This window comes from Ovis canadensis, chromosome 25, assembly GCF_042477335.2.
Source record: "Ovis canadensis isolate MfBH-ARS-UI-01 breed Bighorn chromosome 25, ARS-UI_OviCan_v2, whole genome shotgun sequence".
NCBI classification, from domain to species: Eukaryota; Metazoa; Chordata; class Mammalia; order Artiodactyla; family Bovidae; genus Ovis; species Ovis canadensis.
The window spans coordinates 50225070-50245537 of NC_091269.1; the positions used below are offsets into that span (position 1 = coordinate 50225070).

The 20468-nt window shown below is 41.5% G+C and overlaps 1 protein-coding gene across 7 annotated transcripts in view; it reads right to left on the bottom strand.

The window, feature by feature from the left end:
• Nucleotides 1-20468, bottom strand: part of KCNMA1 (potassium calcium-activated channel subfamily M alpha 1) — a 764306-nt gene that overhangs the window by 32807 nt on the left and 711031 nt on the right. For 6 of the 7 annotated variants that reach the window (XM_069572206.1, XM_069572205.1, XM_069572210.1 and 3 more), the window contains 2 exons: nucleotides 5052-5165; nucleotides 155-285 (listed from right to left, as the gene is read on the bottom strand). In XM_069572206.1, coding sequence (XP_069428307.1) covers nucleotides 155-285; nucleotides 5052-5165 — 245 coding nt within the window. Of the gene's footprint in view, nucleotides 1-154; nucleotides 286-4096; nucleotides 4178-5051; nucleotides 5166-20468 lie in introns of all 7 variants that reach the window. The other variant, XM_069572211.1, reaches the window with a different exon arrangement.

The window sequence follows — 20468 nt, forward strand, 5'->3', positions numbered from 1 at the left end:
TCAGGTGTTTATCTGTGTACTAGTTAGATTAACAGCATCTCCTACCAGATGGCGAGTTTGGATGGTTCTGCTCTCCAGTGTGGCTCAAGCTCCAGTCCATGCCCCTGATGCACTGGAGGCACCCCATCCCCACATCCCTGTGTCCCCCACTTACTGCGCTCATGAGTGAATCCAGGACACTGACGGCAAACGCTGTCCCACATGCAAACGGCTGCGTGAGGTACAGTTCTGTGTCGGGGTCATCGTCATCGTCTTGGTCCAAAAACTGAACATTAGTATCGTTCACTAGGAAAAGTATGAAGTAGGAGTTAGCTTGAAAAACTACATGTGGGCAGTAAAGGCCAAGGTTTAGAAACACTGAGGTCACTGGAGAGGAAAGAAAAGCATGGGAGAAGCTGTCGATGGAGCTCAGGGTAGGGGTCGGTGGGACTCAATGGACTGCTCTGAGGCGCTTGCTCAAGGTTCCCAGGCCTGGAGAGCAGAGACATCAAGTGGATATGCTCCACGGCAAGCTGGTGGAGCTAGGGTACACTGGTGTTGGTCAATTCTTTGGTATAGCTTTAGGATCATGATGAGAAACACTCTGAAGTGTTTTTTGGTAGCCAAGTCCTTTGAGAAATGGACATCGTTCAAAGATGAGGAGCCATGAGTAGCCATGCTGGGATGGGAAGGTTAGCCACAAGGAAAAGAAAGCCATTTAGATAGGAGCATAGCAAAGAAACCAGCAAGGGATCCGCCCTCAGGCACCACCATGCCTCAGGCATGGATCTGGGTGGTGCCTGGTGTCCAGCCCTGAATCCAGGCCCACACCCAACAGATCCTGTTCAGTATAAAGGGAACTCCAGGTGGGATGTACCCCTGGCTGTCTCGGGCTGTGGCTGACAAAGACTTGCTCTGCATCCCAAGGTGCACAGGGACGCCCACGTTCTCCCTTTCCCCTTCTAAACAGCTCAATCTTTTATGCGCTTCAGCTCAAGCAGACACGGCATTTGCTGTTGTATTTCATTTCCATCTGAGGATTCCTCAAGGCCTCCTCTGGCATGCACGTGCAGACTGATTGGTTGTGTCACTGAGATGTCTTTAACTGATTAAAAATTAAATGACAAATTAATTTCCATTCCCATCTTGGCTTCAGAAATTACCAGTTTTGCAGAGCAAGTAATGGGGAGGGGGAGGGTGTGAGGTGGGGGAGGAGATGAGCACTCGTGATTTCTGGAATAATTATCATGCTTTTAGGAAAAGAATAGATGAGGTTTCCTTTTTCTGAATCCTTTCTAAAGCTGATTCTCTTTTCTAGAGTTATTGTTTTAATTTTTTTTTTCCAAAAGGAATTTTTGAGAGAACTTTTCTTTTTTAAAAATCTTTTATTTATGGTGTGAAGCAGAATAAATGATAATAGGATAAAAGGCTGGGCATGGAATTATTTTTAAATGACAACATCCTGTTTCCCTGGAGAAAGATCCTAATGGGGAAAAATTTTTGCTCTCTGTTCTTCCAAAGTTTATCATGTCTGGCTCCCCACTGTCTTAGCAGCACTAAAGTTACAGGCTAGTGAAAATGCAAAATCCAGGATCTAACAAGTGGACTCTGATTCAGGCTTTGTCACTAATTCTCTTGAGCAAAGCATTTTATCATTCTGCACCTTAGTTTCTTTCTCTGTAAAACGGGGGGACTATTAGCAACTTTCCTGATAGGCCGTTAGGAGGTTCCTATGAGATTCTCCTTGGTGAGCCCAGTTCAGCATCTTGATAAATAGTAGCCTTTCTTGTGATCTCATGAAATTATGAAAATTCCCAGCCTCCCTCTGCCCCTCTCAGAAGACACAAGGAAGGCCTTGCTCAAGGATCCTACCAGAGTCATGTGGAAGCCAGAAGTATTTTGTGGGTCCAGTTTAGAAGACTAAACTGCTTTGTGAATGGGAAAATGTGAACTCAATATTGTATTGGTTTTGCCATCCATCAACATGAATCCGCCACAGGTACACACTTAGAGCTGAGGAGGGCGTGTGCATGGACCCTCCCTAAAGGACCTGTTGGCTACCTCTTCTCAAGATGATGGGGAGGGTCTGGTTCTAGACCCGACAGATGGTGAGATTGTCAGCCAGTTAGGGATTCAAATCTTTGGGAAAAAACTCCAGGGCACAAGCCCAGGTTCAATATCTTAGGCACCCTTCTGGGTTACCTAGCCAGTATTACCTGAAACCTATTTCACAGAACAATAATTATGTGGGTGCTAAGAGATGAAAACGATCACCCCCAAGCGCTGGTAATCAAATTCAACTGAGAAATGGATTAAAGAGCTTCAAACAAATTTCCTTCATGTGGACCTTCTAGAATCCTTTGACCTGCTAACATCAATTGGGACTCTTCAAGTATGCAAAGACTGGAACACACTACCCAGTTTAATGAGTTTGTTTGACGTTGGCACCTTCTGTGTTTTGGAACCTGTCCTGGTGCAATGCAAAGATATCTCAGAATAAGTAGGTAGACAGTAAATATTTGTGTGGATAAGGAAGGTGAGGTAGTCAGAGGGTGATGGTCTAACTGCCAAAAGTGGTATGCCCAGTAGGAAAACTGGTCTTAAGGCAGAGGGTGAAGTTGAAGTGAACACATGGAAGGTTCTCTGGGTTCATAAAAGAAATCTGGTAAGAGACAAAGCCTTTAGGGTACTCAATTATGCTGACTGAATACTTGAATTGTTGGACAGATTGGGGTATCAAGCCTTTTCTTTTCTACTAGTCACAAATCAAGATATTCCAGTTATTTGGCAGTGCATCAATTCCAAACAAATTCCTGGCAATGATGATTTTGAAACACTGCTGAATTTTCCTGAGACAGAGATGTCTGGATGAATTTTCCACCTAGAGGTCTGGGCCACACAAGCTCCCTGGGTCTCTTACCTAAGGTTCTGAGAAGAGCAATCCACCCCTAGGCTTTTAACCAACTTCTCTAAACCTGAAAAAGACACCTGTCCTACTGTTAGAAGCATAAAATAGTGTGCTGCTCCTTGACCTGAGTCAATTTGTCCTGAAAAATAGCCCCATCGACAATAATACAGTGCTGAATGGTGGACGATTTATTCCTTTGTTTCCAGACACCTGGCAAGCAAGATTACTGTGTTAAAAGCCTGCTCTCTTATTTTGAAATATATTTTGGGGCCAAGAAAATGGCATGTGAGTTTCATTTGTGAGCCATTTGAAGGCAGGTGCTCCCTACCTCTCAATTCACCCTCCACTGAACAGCACTTGCTGTCTTTATCTAGGAGATCAATCCCTAGTTCTGAGACCTGCTGCTGATGGGTGCTTTTCATTGAGTTATTAACCAAGTTATAGGGAATTGTGGAAAAGTTTGACAAATGCCGTCATGACCAGAGCCCTTCATCTTCTGGATGAGTCCTCTCTGAATCTCCCAAAGAGGACTCTGGGCCAGTGGGGTGGGGGTCAGAGTGCAGGGCTGGGCCTTGGTGATTGCTAACCTCATCCTCTGCGTCCTTTCTGAAGACCTGGCGTTAGCAAGAAAGGGTCCCCTAGGAACTCGCTGCTTTTATGGCTTCAGAAACCAGAGCTTCTGAGAAAGGGCCAAGTAGGGGGGAAAAAAAGGCAAATAAAGTCAGAATAAAGGAAAATAAACAGCTGCAGGGAAGGCACCGTCTTAGGTTTCTTATCTTAAAATTTTTATATTTCTCCTTTGACTTCCTCTGAGAGTTGTGAAGACATGTCAGTCAAACTGACAGTGTGTTGGAAGAGGACTAGAAGGGAGAAGGTGGGAGGAGGAGCAGGGGGACACATAGGGGGAAAAAAAGAAAAGGCCCAAGCTAAAGGAAATGAATTAGAGCAAAGATGCTTTGGAAACAACTGCCAGGTCAGATGGGTGTGATCAAAGGTTTACTGATGCTGTGCGGGGAAAAAAATCATTAAGAAAGGCCAGAACAAGACAGTCGATTCCAACCAGAGCCACAAATAAAACACATTCAAAGCAGTGCCATGGGGTAGCCGTTCTGCTACAGCCGGTGAAATAAAAAACAAGCTGGTGATAGTCGGAAACACCAACCACAAACAAAAGGAGATACTGATGTGAAAGAAAACAGTGCTTCTTACCCAGTTCGGTTATCATTAGAATGTGAGTCCCACTGTTTTTTTCCTGATTGACTGATACCAAAGGCAACTTGCCAGGTTTAGCTAATTGGATACAGCATTTAGGGTTGGGGAAAGGCAGCGGAGGAAAGTACAAAAAAAGAAAAGAGTGAGGGAATAACAGAAAGCATTCTGAAGTAAAGGGACCCAGGACCATAGGCAGTTAAGTGTTTATCTTCAGGGGAAGAGACCTTGTAGCAGTTTTGCAAATTCACAAATAATCGCAGGAAATGCCAAGGCCAGGCTAAAAGCTGGATCCCACCGGTCAATGACCGCGGCCCTCAAAACCCTGTCATTTTTCTGAACCAGCGTGACAATAACTGAAAATGCCTTTTAGCTGAAGAGTTTAACTAGAATAGATTAAATGTAAAATTATCACACATCAGGCCAGTGTTTCTAAGCAGTTCTCAAAATGGGATTGGCTTAGACCTGAGGCTTTGTACCTCAGGGGAGGTAACTTCCACAGACACTTCCAGTGAGAATCACTGGGAAAAAACCCTGGGACTATACCTATCCTCCCTTCCTCCCCATTCCCGAATGGGGTCCCAGTCTCCAACCCATCATCTCATGACTCTTTGCAAACAGTGACCAGCATGCAGGAAACTGTCTATTCATCTCAGAGGAAAGATGGATCAGTTTTCCTTTGGGTCGTCTGCCACATTTGTAAAAAAAAAAAGCTTCCCTGGTGGCTCAGACGGTAAAGCATCTGTCTGCCTGTAAGGTGGGAGACCCAGGTTCGATCCATATTTGTACTCTTACTCTTCTCCAGTGTTCCCCTAAAAAATACTCGTACTCCCCCCAAAAAGTACACCATTAGAGCCTACCACAGAGAGCTAAGAGACAGGCCAAACTCCTCATATCCTGCATGGTTGGAAGAGAGGACCAAAAAAATCCACCCAAAGCTGACGCTCACTCCTACCTAGTTCAGTGATGATGGGGATGTTGACCCCAGTCGTGATGGAGGGCTGGCGTAACATCCCATGTACCGGGCTGTTATCTGGTGAAGATCGGTCCATTCCTGGAGGTGTGAACCCTAGTGGGAAGGAAAGAGAACAAGGAGAAAAATCAAAACCATGCAAAACTTGGAAATAATGAGAGTACAGTATATATATGCAGTAAAAAAAAAAAAAAAGCATTATTTATAGGTCAAAAATTAACACTCCCAGGATAAACTCTGATGAGTTGTTTTCAAAAGAACAAAGTATGAGACTATTATAAATAATTCTAACCCACATTGACAGATCCCTAAAAACCAGCCTCTACACCAGTTATTGGTCTTGCCCACAGATTTCTGCTCCCTCCACACAGATTGCACCTCCGTGCTTCTGAGAAGTTAGACATGACCATGTAACACAGGAAATGCTCTGGCCCATGAAAAGCAAACAGACCACGCATATCATCACTCCTGGTATAAGTATTTGACTTGCCATCCCTCTCCCCAGGCTGTGGCAACAGTGAGAACATGGGTTACCATGGAGATGAAGGCTGGGCAGCAGCCCTGGAAAATAACCCAGACACACAAAGCATTCTGAGTGAAAAATCAATCTCTGCTGCTTTAAGCCACTGAGATTTGTTTTGTTGAAGTTTGTGCTGTTGTTGTTACCACAGCATATCCTAACCTATCCTGACTGTTGTCTTAAACCAATTGATTATTTATTCTCTTGCCAGTGAGTGACTTAAACCTGGGTTCTACCCAAGAGAAAGTGAGAGGAAATCTGCCTGGGGCCTTTTAGGAAGTCTTTCCTTGCCCTTAAAAAGAATCATATGAGAAGAGATTCTCTTTTATCCACTGGGCATTGCTTCTGTGCCTGTAGTGAGTGGAACTGTAGCAGACACCTTGTAACTTGGGTGGGAACTAGCCAAGGACAATCCAGCTTAATGAGCTGGCTGAAGCCAAAGATAAAAAGTTTGAAGGACAGGAATAGTTTTCCTTACTGCCTGAATTAACCAGCCCTAGAACCAAAACCAACTAATCTCAGGATTTCTTTACTACAGGAGATTTTATAAATTTATAAATGAGATTATAATATGAAATGCATAATATATATAAAGAGATTTCATATATATTATATACATAATAATGAGATTGTTGTCATTGTTCAGTCACTAAGTCATGTCTGACTCTTTGTGACCCCATGGACTGCAGCACACCAGGCTTCCCTGTCCCCCACTGTCTTCTGGAGCATCCATTCATGTCCATTGAGTCAGTCATGCTATCTAACCATTTCATCCTCTGCTGCCCCCTTCTCCTTTTGCCTTCAATCTTTCCCAGCATCAGTGTCTTTTCCAGTGAGTCAACTCTTCACATCAGATGGCCTAAGTATTGGAGCTTCAGCTTCAGCATCAATCCTGCCAAAGAATATTCAGGGATGATTTCCTTTAGGGTTGACTGGTTTGATCTCTTGTTGTCCAAGAGACTCTCAAGAGTCTTCTTCAGCACTACAATTTGAAAGCATCAATTGTTTGGCACTCAGCCTTCTATATACTCCAACATCTATACATGACTACTGAAAAAACTATAGCTTTGATTATACAGACCTTTGTCAGAAAAGTGATGTCTCTGTTTTTAATATGTATAGGTTTGTCATAGGCTGTATAGGTTTGTCATAGCTTTCCTTCTAAGGAGCAAGTGTTTTTTAATCTCACGGCTACAGTCATCATCCAGTGATTTTGGATCCCAAGAAAATAAACTCCATCACTGCTTCCACTTTTTCCTCTTCTATTTGCCATGAAGCAATGGGACCAGATGCTGTAATCTTAGTTTTTTAAAATGCTGAGTTAAACAATGATATTTTATATGTGTATATTTATGTACTTTGTATTATGTATTAAATATTTACATATATATACATATACTTCCCATGGCGCAAGTGGCAAAGAATTCCCCTGCTAATCCAAGAGCTGCAGGTTTGATCCCTGGTCAGGATGACCCCCTGGAGGAGGAAATGGCAACCTACTCCAGTATTCTTGCTGGGAGAATTCCATGGATAGAGGAGAATTGACAGGGTACAGTTCATTGGCAGGGTAGAGTTCACTGGCAGGGTACAGTTGCAAAGAGTCAGGCACGGCTGAGCACACATATACTATATATATATATATATATATATATATATATATATATATATATATTCCCCTTCTGTTTAAGCCATACTGAAGACTTTACTTGCAACTGAAATAGTCTTGGTTGATGCATATGCTACCTATTTAGAGTGGACCCTTGAGCTTCCCAGTGTGCCTGACGCAAACTTCACATGGTAGAACATAGATGTGGGCACGGTAAACAGAAGAGTAGCCTACTTGGTTTCTGATTTTTGCAGTTTTGGCTTTTTTGGGTTTCAGACCGAAATCTCAATACATATTAGAATGAGTTTGGCACAACCATATCTTCAATATAGGGAAGGTGGGAAAGCATCCCAGCTAGGCCAAACGGCTGCCTCTTTAATGATGTATGTAGCCATACAGACATGAGACGTTTATTTTCTTCATACACTCATTTGGTGAAAATTAATTTTACCAAGTGAAGCCTGTGGCAAGTGGCACCACCAGCACTATGCTGGCCACCATGCCCAACTTCCTCCTCCACCTTCTAGAACAGGCCGACAGAAGTTCAGTTCAGGTCAGTTCAGTTCAGTCGCTCATTCACTTTATCTTCTCTGCCTTTGGTGGATGGCTACCTGGGCTTATCAGTGGATTAGGGAATTACAAAGTCACTTGCTAATTTTCCAAGAACAAAATTTCAAAGATGATGTGACCCGGTTCCTTACTTACTCAGGAATGTGACAAGATTGGGTTGATTTTGGCATTAAGACATGTGTAAATCTGTATCTACCAGAAATGAAATGACAAGTGCATGTAATTGCCTGTTGTTTTGGAAGTGCATCTTGCCTGAGATGCCAGAAAAATATAAAAGACTTTTACTATTTTCTGCTCTCCTGTATATAAATATCATCCAACTGAGTGCCATACTTTCAGAAAGAAAAAAAAAGTTCCACTTACCATTCACTCCCTGATTGCACTTAATTTTATTCTTTATATTGATACACTGTGCACAGGTAAGTAATTTTGAATGACAATATAGGGTCCGTCTTTCTAAGCTTTGGAAAGTGTGTGTTTTCAGCCATCCACATAACCAAGAACATGCAATTGAAATGCTACCTGTTTTCTTCGCCTAGAATAGTGAAGGGGAAAACTAAACTGTTTTCATCAGAAGTTTCATTCAAAAGCATGAAAAACTGCAAGTGACAGCTGTGCAGATTCAGTGGATGTGACGTTTTTGAATTTCTTCAACTTGACAAGTAAACACCTTAAATCGGTAATGCTATATGCATAATACATGGCCTGTATTTTGACATCCATCATCAAATGCTGACTTGAGAAAATACGGGTTTGTACATCAAGGAATAGCACCCATAAAACAGGGAGAAATGCAGGTCACACGGTATTAGGAAAACTGTATTTCATTACAGAACCTGCAACAAACCAAAGCATCCTTTTATTTTATCTTATTTAAAGATTCCATTTTCAGCTGTGAAAAGACTCAATTCCTTTGCATGAAACCTTCATTTAGAAATGACATGCTTGCCTCTTAGGCTTCTTTCATTTTGCTTTCATATTCCATTTTCCCCTTCAGTCACCAAGCCTGGTTCCATTAGCATCTGCAACTGACAAACTATGGTGGATGTCCAAAGACATCTCTCCATTAAAGGTCTTTTTCTCTCCTATACGTGACCCCAAGAATGAGGTGCTTTTGTTGGAAAGAAAACTTCAGCAATGATAATGTCACTTATTATTTGCTACTTTTATAGCCACACGTTTTTACAAGCAAGAGGCAAAGACAAAAGAAATAGATTTTACTTAATTTTTTCAACCCTTCCTGGAGAGTTGTGTTAAAGAGGAACAGAAAGTATTAGCGTTGTTTCTTTATTACAGATTCTAATACAGGAAACTTGTGGCTTGAAATGGCAGGATTGACCCAGATTCCTGAAGTGACCTTGAAAAGAATAGAAAATCAGGCACTTTCCTTCCTAAGGGATGAGTGAATTTGGCCTTTGGTATCATTTGTTGGCAGCTACCCAGCAGCTATTGATCAAGGGGCAAGTCTAAGTTGTATCCAGTTCTCTGATTGTCTTGTGCCTCATTCCCTTGTTTGCTGCAGTGGATAACATCTTTGGTTGAACTTTAAGGCCCTCTACATAAAGCGGTTCTCTGGTCCTACACATGAAAGTCCTTGCACATGGAGTATCCTCCAGGGACCCTGATCTACAACTAGAGGATAGTGAAACTGGGAAACGCTCCTTCCATTAGTTGAACTAACACTCAGGAAGTTAATTTTAGAAATGCACTCATTTTGCCAGAAGAGATGATGAGGAATGTTGGCACTGGATGGATAGAATGATAAAGCTCTCAATCAGGAAAAGATTCAAGTTAAGTAATCACAGCCACAGCCCAAGCTTTTACCAAGACGGCCTCCTGGTTCTTTAGATGTGTTCCCATTTCTCTCTGTTGAGTGCGGATATGAGAGGCAGGTTCTGGGCCAAAGATAACTTTAAAGACTACCTAATCTCCTTACATGAAAGCCCTGCCCCATTTCAATCTTCAGGTGCAGATATGATGGGCTTACATTACTTGTTCTATCCCTTTGACATCAGGCAGAAATGGGCCCAACATTGCCCTCTGCCAAGCATGCTTACTCCATACGCTGTAGAAGAACTTTAGGTTAAAGCCTGAATTTTCTATATATTTAAGCATCCCAGACTGTCTACAAATTGCCTGGCCCACAAAGAAGGAATGGAGTGGAATAGGTAAGAGCGTGCGCACTGGAGTCAGCTGTCTTAGGTTTAAATTCTGGCTCATCTACTGATAAGAAATATAACCACAAACATAGCACAGACTCTCCAAACCTCTGTATCTTTGTCTAAATTTGGATTACCTCTTATACAGGGCAGTTGTGAGAATAAGATGAAATAGTATGTTCAAAACATCTAGTACAATGTCTGGTATGAACCAAAAACTTTAAAATGTTGACTACCAATGTTACTATTTTACCAAGCACACAGTAAATATCTGTAGCAGCTTCCCCCCTCCCTATGGATAAAGAACTGAGGTAGCTTTTGGTAGAGATTTTTAAAAAAGAATTTTCACATTGAGGAAAATCCTAAAAAAATTAATGGGAACATTAATTAGTTAACATTAATTAGCATTAGTAGTGTGAACATATTTTAGTAGAAATAATCAGATCAATTCAGTGATTAAAAATATGGTCTAAAATATTTAAGGAAGGAGTATTTTGGATATCAGATGGCTAAGAATTTTTTAGTATGTTGAAAGACTGGTGTCCAGTCTCACGAAAGAAAGCTTCTTAATTCATTATAGCAACTGCAAGGTCTCTGGAGTCTTCTGTTTTCTAGACTTAATTTCTACTTCCTCTATTTATTTAAGGACATGAACTTTCCTATTTTGCTTCCTGGGCTTTTGAAATGGTTTTCACTACTCTCTACATTCTTTTCTAACATTTGTGTCCTCAATCACATACACCACTGTTGGGTTCAGCTCAACAAAATCTGTAGTACTTGATATTCTTTTTATGACTGGTTATTCATTGGTGAGCAGCACTTGGTCTGTATCAGGGAAGTTACTGGAAGATTAATTGACCTCTAGTTAAATATGACAAGGGCATTTCTGTTTGGATGGCTTCACGTGAAAGAATTTAATACAAACACTTGGCCTATGCCCAAAAGGTTCAAGGAGGAGAGACTCGGTAATAGCAAGATTATTAAGGTTTCATTTTTTAAAGTAACTGTTTTGGGTACCGGCTGCATGTATGCACACAGACGCAGCATCCAAGGAGCATCCGTGGTTATAAGCAATCACAGGCTCTGACTCAGATAAGATCTACCAGAGGGAATGGCTAGAAAAGGGTTCCAGGGTAATGAAGTTGTGAGTACATTCAAAAATGAGAAAGACCAATGTCATGTTCCTTATAGAACTCAACGCAAAGATAAGAATGTTCTAGATCTAGACTAAGATAACTGAGAATGAAGAAGGCAGGCTTAAAGAGAACCTTAAGGAAAAAATAGTAAAGTCCAACACTTACTGAGTGTTCAGTATGTACCAAAACCTGCTCGTGTTTTAACTTTCAGTCTCTCCAACATCCTATCCCTACAGATTGGGATTATAAGATGTAGCTCAGTCAGTAAAGAGTGCCAGCAATGCAGGAGACTTGGGTTCGATCTCTGGGTCAGGAAGATCCCCTGGAGAAGGAAATGGCAACCCATTCCAGTATTCTTGCCTGGAGAATCCCATGGACAGAGGAGCCTGGCAGACTACAGTTCATGGCGTCGTAAGAGTCAGACATGACTAAGCAACTGAAATACCATGTACCAAAACCTGCTCTTGCTTTCACTTTAGTTCTTACCACCATCCTATGTAGATAGTGCTGTATTACAGATGAGGAGATTGAAGAACAATGAGTTAAGCAACTTGCCCCAGAGGATACATCTAGGCCTGCTGCTGCTGCTGCTAAGTCGCTTCTGCTGCTGCTAAGTCACTTCAGTCATGTCCGACTCTGTGCGACCCCATAGACGGCAGCGCACCAGGCTCCCCCATCCCTGGGATTCTCCAGGCAAGAGTACCGGAGTGGGGTGCCATTTCCTTCTCCAATGCATGAAAGTGAAGTGAAGCCGCTCAGTCATGTCCGACTCTTAGCGACCCCATAGACGGCAGCCCACCAGGCTCCCCCGTCCCTGGGATTCTCCAGGCCAGAGCACTGGAGTGGCTGCCATCGCCTTCTCCGACATCTAGGCCTAAGCAGATCGAATCTGCACCTAGGTAAATGGACTCCAGGGCCTCCTCTAATGAAGGCCATGGCATATTCTTTCTTATTACATACCAAAGCTGAGCTAAGGGTTTTTTTCACAGGCCACCTCATTTATTCCTCATAACAAACCTATAAGGAGACCTCACTCCAGTACTCTTGCCTGGAAAATCCCATGGACGGAGGAGCCTGGTAGGCTGCAGTCCAGGGGGTCGCTAAGAGTCGGGCACAACTGAGCAACTTCACTTTCACTTTTCACTTTCATGCATTAGAGAAGGAAATAGCAACCCACTCCAGCGTTCTTGCCTGGAGAATCCCTGGGACAGAGGAGCCTAGTGGGCTGCCATCTATGGGGTCGCACAGAGTCGTACACGACTGAAGTCACTTAGCAGCAGCAGCAGCAGCAGCAGCAGCAGCAGCAGCAACCCTAACAGTACAGGAACTGCTAATACTACCATTTCGCATATGAGGAAAATAAGATTCAGAGGAAGTCAGATAACTTCCTTCAGCATCCCAGCTGGTAAGTGGCACATCTAGGGGGCTATAGCCAGACAGTCTGACTTCAGAGACCAAGGATTAGCCTGTTCCAGGCTGCCTTCCCTCCGTGTGTGATGGCCTCTGTTTCTGTGATGGTCTCTCTTTCTCACGTGCCGAGCTTGGCAGGCAAGTTGGAGGCCTGAGCCAGTGTTACTCTTTTATTGTTTTCACTTTTAAACAATAGCAGATAACAGCTGGGACCCACTGCAGTTATGCTTAACTTGCTTTGGTATGGTAGCATGCACAACTCAGTACATATAATAAATGCTTTATTACAGTACTTTTCCATGGGGGAAAACACAAAGTACTTTCTAAATCTTCCCTGGTTAAATCCCCGAGCTTTTCCAGGGAGAGAGGGAGATGGAAATTCTTATAAATCACCTCCCCTAAAATAGATGGAGAAAGGAAGGTAAGTGCCTCCCCCGCCCCCATAGATTTAACATAAAGGAATTGGTTCAAATGGTGGGGCAAATTATCTTTTATTGTGTGCATATAAATGATGGTTAGAAATCCATATGCTACGTTAAACTAGGGAAATAAATTAGGCAGAGTCATCTAGGTTTGCTGAGACAGGTATTCAATATGAAGTTGTAAAAGGGAAAGATCACCATTAAAAATGATCTATAAAGACATGTTAAAATCAAGAGAAACATCTCATATTACATCATCTAGGAGATGAATTAAATTTCCTGTTAATGCCAGGGGAAAAAAAACCCCAAAGCCAAATGTCAGATGAAGTGAAGATCAATAAAAATATTTTGATAAGTAAATGCAACAATGCTATTTAACACATGATTGGCAACCACTGAAACATAAATTATCCAAATTTCCCATTGCTGCTTATGGGAAAATTATGCAGATTAGAACTTGATTAGGCTTATATCATGAGACTCAATTTGGACTTTTAATCTATTAAGCTCCAATAAATGAGGCATCTGAATAGCTCCCCTGAGCAAGTACAGTAATAGCCACAGCAGTCATTTTTGCAGTATGTATTCCAACAAATTCTTCAGCAGCTGAAGTAAAGAAAATTCCATATATAGAAGCATGATTGCTTTTTAACTTGTGGGGGGAAAAGTCCACATGCATAGGCTGATTAGGAAATAGTTTGTTGTTTTTTTTTTTTAGAGAAATCTGGCCAAGGGAAAACCCAAGTTGAACCTTGTAATATTTTTTCATAGTCGTTTTCAGTGGTTTTCCACAAAGTTGGAGCCCTGAGTCATGACAGCTAGGAGCTGACCAGTGTTGACTCAATAAAAAATGATTATTTGACAAGGCAGCAACTTCTCCTGACACTGGTCAAAGGCTACTCTGACCACTCTCCACTTAGAAGCAGAAGATGGTGCTGGCCCCCGACAGGTTACTGGAAGTCAATGCTGGGGAAGAAGGGGGATGAGAACATCCTTGCTAGTTTCAACTGTGTTATTTTTGCTTTATTCCAAGAAACTCATGAGCTTGGAGCTGATAATTCTTCCCTACCTAGAGCCTAAAGTCAAAGTTTTATAAATTATATTAATAGAGAGCTCTGAGAAAGCTACACCAGTTGGGTCTCTTTTTGCCTCTTTGCCAATCACTCTGTTAGAGATGGAAGAACTTTGGAAACCCTCTAATCATTACTTCTACTTTACAGATGAAGAACACTAAAGCTCAGAGCAGAGAAGTTACTAAGTCCAAGGTCACGGACCAGTTGGTGGCAGAGCCAGAATAGCTGATTTTGTTGTTACTTGCTCCCTTTAAACCTTGTCTGAAGGAAAGTTATGACCAACCTAGACAGCATTTGAAAAGCAGAGATATTACTTTGCCAACAAAGATCTGTCTAGTCAAGGCTATGGTTTTTCCAATGGTCAGGTATGGATGTGAGAGTTGGACTGTGAAGAAAGCTGAGCATTGAAGAATTGACGCTTTTGAACCGTGGTGTTGGAGAAGACTCTTGAGAGTCCCCTGGACTGCAAGGAGATACAACCAGTCCATCCTAAAGGAGATCAGTCCTGGGTGTTCATTGGAAGGAATGATGCTGAGGCTGAAACTCCAATACTTTGGCTACCTCATGCAAAGAGTTGACTCACTGGAAAAGACCCTGATGTTGGGAGGGATTGGGGGCAGGAGGAGAAGGGGACGACAGAGGATGAGATGGCTGGATGGCATCACTGACTTGATGGACATGAATTCGAGTGAACTCCGGGAGTTGGTGATGGACAGGGAGACCTGGCGTGCTGTGATTCATGGGGTCGCAAAGAGTCAGACATGACTGAGCGACTGAACTAACTAACTAACTACATGAGAAACCCATTCCACAGTGTTTGGTATGTGTGTGGTGGTGGTGATGGGGTGTGTGTGTGGAAACTCTGTTCCCACCCTGTCTACAACAGTGGCAACAGGAAGCCAGGCAGTCTGACTCCAGGGCCAGCAAGATCGACCCCATCATCCTGGACATATGGCTAGTCTCCAAGCTGGGGCCAAACTGTTTTCTCCTCAAGACCTGATGGAAAAGATGTTAAAGAAGGATAAAAAGTATGAGGCTGTTGGTGACCATTTAGCTCACCAGGGGTCAAAGGCAAGCAGGGGTAAAGAAAGTGAGACAGAGCTCTGACATAGGCTCCTGGGCTCAAACGTGCCCAAAGTCAGAGGCACCCCAGTTATAAGACCTTCTTTTTATTTAAGCCTTTGGGGGTTGGATTTCCACTACTTGTAACAAAAATGCCAAAACAGTACAGTAACTGAGAAAAATCTCTATTTTTTTCTTGGTAAAAGGGTGCATGAATGTCTGAGTTTCTATTGAAACAAGTGACTGTATCTTCACTGAAGCTTTCTTGTTCACTGCCAGTGACCAGGGATGAGACCTGGGTCAATACTTCCCTCTCCATTTCTTTCTTTATAATCGGCAACATTGATATTTTTAACAATACCCTTTTCTAGAGACTGTAATTAATGAAAGCCTTGGGAAGCTGCACAAGGTACTTAATCTTTTTTGGAGTTTCTGTTTGGGTCTAAATTAAACCAAAGGAAACTGAACCAACCAAGCAATCAACCAGCCAAAGTTCTCCATAGCTATTTGCCCATGACGTTTCGTAAGATATAATCAGCACTTAGGTCTCATGCACTGAAACAAATATGTTTGCAAGAGTTGTCTCTCTAAGCAGTCTCTTTCCTTAAACTTAAAGAGCTTACTCTTCTTAATACCTATCTTTCAGAGGGGCTGGTGTAGAAAGGAAGGGAGGAAAGGAGAGAAGGAATGAAGAAGGGAGGGAGGAAGGAGAGGAAACTAGCTACAACTCAAGCACAATTAAGACCACAGATTTGGAAAGAAACTTAATATCCACCTGGTCTAACATCTTCATTTGCACAAAAGTTCATGGTGTCTTGATGAATTTTCCACACCTTCTCAATCACTTTTTACCTCCTCCAAATTCATCTTACAACTTAAAAATAAGACATACTTTGGCTGTACAGATCAAATGACTTAAAATCTGACATACCCTTTGGCTTAAAAAATTTCATTTCTAAAAATATATGTAGAGCCAATATTTCTTCATATTAAAGATTTGGTTATGTTCTTCATTTGTAGTTATTAAGTAACAATGTTATAATGAAAACAGCATGAATATCCAGTTTTAGGAAACTGATGTCAAGTATGCATCCACTAAAAATAATGCAGAAAATCACTTTATGCATGGAAAAAATGGTCATGATAAAATTGTATGGGGGGAAAAAAACAGGTACATACTATTATGCGTGATCCATTTTAGAGGAGTAAAATATTTATATCTGCAGAAACAAGACTAACATTAACTTTCTTATGTCCGAATGCTAAAATTATAAGCAATGTGTATTTGTTTTCTCTTTGTTTATACATAGTTGCTAAATTTTGTAAAGTAAATATGTTTTATTTGTGCAAGGAGGAAAAAATTACCAAAATTATAAATCAATGAAAGAAAAAGCATGAAACCTCACAACTTCATGTCATCTTCATGGGCTGAGAACAGTTGATTGACACAGTGGAGGGACTCATACTACTGAGCTGTATCAATCCTAAAAAGGTCATTTTGATCTACTTAAATTTGGGGAAAACAAGATTCTGGGATAGATGTGACCAAAAGCGACAGATTAAGAGGCTTTAGGAAAACACTGTCAAAATAAGAATTTTCAAGGTTCCCAGTTCTCTACTATTTCAACTTCCTACCATTTTATGAGCCATTCAATCTCAGAGCAAAGGATGCTGAGAGCTTACATGGGCCCAAGGCTTCCTTGGTGTCTCAGATGATAAAGAATCCACCTGCAATGCAGGAGACCCAGGTTTAACCCCTGGGTCAAGCAGATCCCCTGGAGAAGGGAATGGCTACTCACTCCAGTGTTCCTGCCTAGAGAACTCCATGGACAGAGAATCCACGGGTTGCAAAGAGTTTGGGCATAATTGAGTAACTGATACTTTCACTTTTCAAAGAACCCCTGGAAAGGTATAGCGCTCTGTTCTTTCAGCCAAAGAGAGGAGCAGTTAAAGCTGGTTTCTAACACGGAAGAGTGGCACTTGCTGATTCCCCTCCCTGCTCCCACCAAGTCTTAACCACCTAAGACATGCTGTCCCCTCGATCTGCCCTCAGCTCAGTTCCCACCCTTCCTTCACCACCTCCAGGAAGCCTACCTTGACCAGCTTTCCTCCCGCTATGTAGTTACTTCATAAAGATATCTTCAGCTGGACTTTTTCCTTTTCCTTTATTCATTATTTTAAAATAAGAATTACTACTGATTATTTACCAATTACTATATACCAGTGGTTAAATTTGTTTTAAGTATCTTTAATGTTCTCTTTTCATATAGCCAAACCTATTGGATTCATTTCAATATGGCATGAACTATATCAGCCTTCTGTATCATTATTATTATTGAACTACATGGAAAATTCTATTGTTTCTACTTTATTATTACTTTTTAGTTCCTTTTCTGGACCCTCCCACTTTGCTGCCATCACAAGAGGACAAAGGCCATTTTGCCAGTAACATAGAATCTTCTCTTCCATGCTGGATCACATTTCCAGTAAACTAGAGGCATACTATGCCAGGGAAAAGGCAGACGTACACATTGTGAGGCAGCGATACAGAGTGGATACTAGTAAAACACACAGAAACCCTCATGCTGCCAAGACTATATACTGTTTTGTTTCCATTACATCAATTTTTTCTCCCACTTTTGTGAGCATTAATCAAAGAAATGCAAAGAGCTCATTAAAGTGATAGATTGACTGAAAATGTAACCACCTTCACATTATAAACAGTTTCTTTATGTTCTCAATGCTGTGGGCTTTGTTTTTCAGCATTTGTCATGTAATTCAAACGTCCTTTTACATTTAAAACACCAAATGCCAAATGGGCCCCAGTTGTTTGGTTTAATACAAACCAATGGCCGGCTAAGCAAAAACCAGGGCTAGGAAATCACGAGCAAACTAAAACACCCGTATCTTAAGCGCCCAGAAAATTAAGTAGCTGTAAAAGATGGATTTGCCAAGTAGTCCAAGGCATTGCCTTGCAATTCAGGAAGAACAGAATCCCATCACTGACAACTCTCTGCCAGCTGTCTCCGACAGGTTCTAGAGACAGGACGCCTGGCTGGGGATAGCGGCTAAGGTTCCAAACATTTGATAGTCTTTTAAAAGAAAGCACTGTAAATGTTTTCTTTGAAGTTTTAAAGGCTTTCCTGCATATATGTTGATGCTGCCAGCTGAATATGTAACTGGGATCTGGCATTTTGAGAGGGAGGCATTCCCCACACACAGATCTTCACTAAAGAAGGGGCTGACTGGTGCTAGTTTGATTTTGAACATCTCTGTTTACGCCATGATCAATATCCTTGGACCACATCCTGAAATGAGCCCTAACACCACGGAACTGGAATTCTGCAGTTAGACTGCTTAGGTTGAGTGCTGCCTCCTTCAGCTTCTAGTTTTGTGATCTGGGGCAATTTAATTTTATGTCTCAGTCTTCTCATCTATAAAATGGAAGCGTAATATGACATGAAGATTAAACGAGTTAAATAATACAGTTATATAGCACAGAGAACTCTGCTCAATATTACATAACTACCTAAATGGGAAAAGAACTTGAAAAAGAATAGATACATTCATATGTATACCTGAATCACTTTGCTGTACGCCTGAAACTAACACAACGTGGCTAAGCAACTAAACTCCAATATAAAATTTATAACATAATAATATTAATACAATTAACAATAATTCCATGTATATTATTATTAATAATATAAAATTAAAAGTTTGAAAAATACAGATAAACTGCTTGCAACAGTGCTCAGCACAGAGTAAGCACTGTATAAATACTACTTTATTTTTGATGATGACGATGTCAATGATAGAGTGGCGATATTGACAGAAAAACAGAGAATCAAAAGACATGGGTTTTAGCTCCAGGTTATCCCCTAAATCCCTGTGAGAATTTAAAGAGATTCAACATGTTACCTAAACTCAGTTTGCCCATGTGTAGAACTGAGGCAGATAAAGCAATGGCTTCCCAGTGGCTTCCCAATGGCTTCCCAATGGCTTCTGGCTCTCAAAAGTCTATCATCCTAATTCTGGGGAGCTGTATGCAATATCAGAAGCATGATGACTCTGAGTTTGATCACTCAGTATTCAGGAATGTCTGGAGTCATTTCTGGGATCATCTTTTGAAAAAGTGAGAGACAGTAGCCTTTCCTTCTAATATCCTGGCATATGTGCTGTGTGCTCAGACACTCAGTCATGTCTGATTCTTTGTGACCTCATGGATTGTACCCCACCAGGCTTCTCTGTCCATGGATTCTCCAGGCAAAAATACTGAAGTGGGTTGCTATGCTCTTCTCCAGCAGATCTTTCAGACTCAGGGATCGAACTCAAGTCTTTTATGTCGCCTGCAATACTTCACATCAAAAACATCAGTACAGGCGTATGAGAGGCACGTACTAAATGCACGTCGCAGCTCTAGGCATGAGATAATATGGGAGTGGCCCATAAAGCTAGTCTTCCCTCCAGGAGCCCTGCATCCAATCCACTCATTAACACACAGTCCGGTTTCATCTCCTGTCATGCGATCACAGTCAGAGAGGCCACTCTGGTCCTCAGTTTCTTCATCTATAAAATGGGGATGACTCTAAAGTTTCTTTCAGCTCTGAAGTTTGTCTCTTTTAAGAGCCTAAATTTAAAAAATAAGCTCCTAAGAAACTAACAAGAAGAATCAAGAGGATCTCTTCTCAGAGGCCCTCACACTTTGTAGAGTAGATCCTGCATTTCAATTCTGTTTTATACCTCTGCCAGGAGAATGAAATTTCAGCGCCAAAACCAATGAGAAGGATGTACTTTCTCCAAAGTTGCTATAATGGCTGAAAAGGCCATAAATAACCATTTATTAAACAAACAGTGTGGGCTGAAGGAAGAGAAACTACCACAATTAGGCCCCTGGGGCCTGCAGGCACAGTACAGAACAGTGGGACTAGCTCATAATCCTGGCAATATGTTATCAGTTGTTCCATTTCCTTGAAGTTATCTTCATAATCAAGATGCTATCCCAGTCATTGTGGGCTTTAGAACTATTTTTAATTTTAATTTAAAGAGCAATTAAAGAAAGACAATGGATATGCTGGATAATAAAGTAAGTGATTAGCAGCATGCAAATGACAGAGGCTTAATGATAATATGGTTCTAGTCTCCAAAGGGCTTGTTGAGAGAAAGCCCTTCCTACATGTGGTTGTTCAGCTAATGTGTCTCAACCCACAATTACAACATTGCTGACACCATTAACCAGTGAAACAACATCACTTCGAGAAATCCTTGTTGTCTCATTAAAATGGAAAGGGTCAGGTAATTTACCAGGGTTGTATGTCTAGTTTTGTTGTTGGTAATTAGCGAACATTACCCAGCATGGACTCCCGCTGGGAGCTGGAGAAACTTTGTGAAATATTAAAGAGGGAAGTCTTTATATTTCACTGGAAAATTGAAAAGAGGTG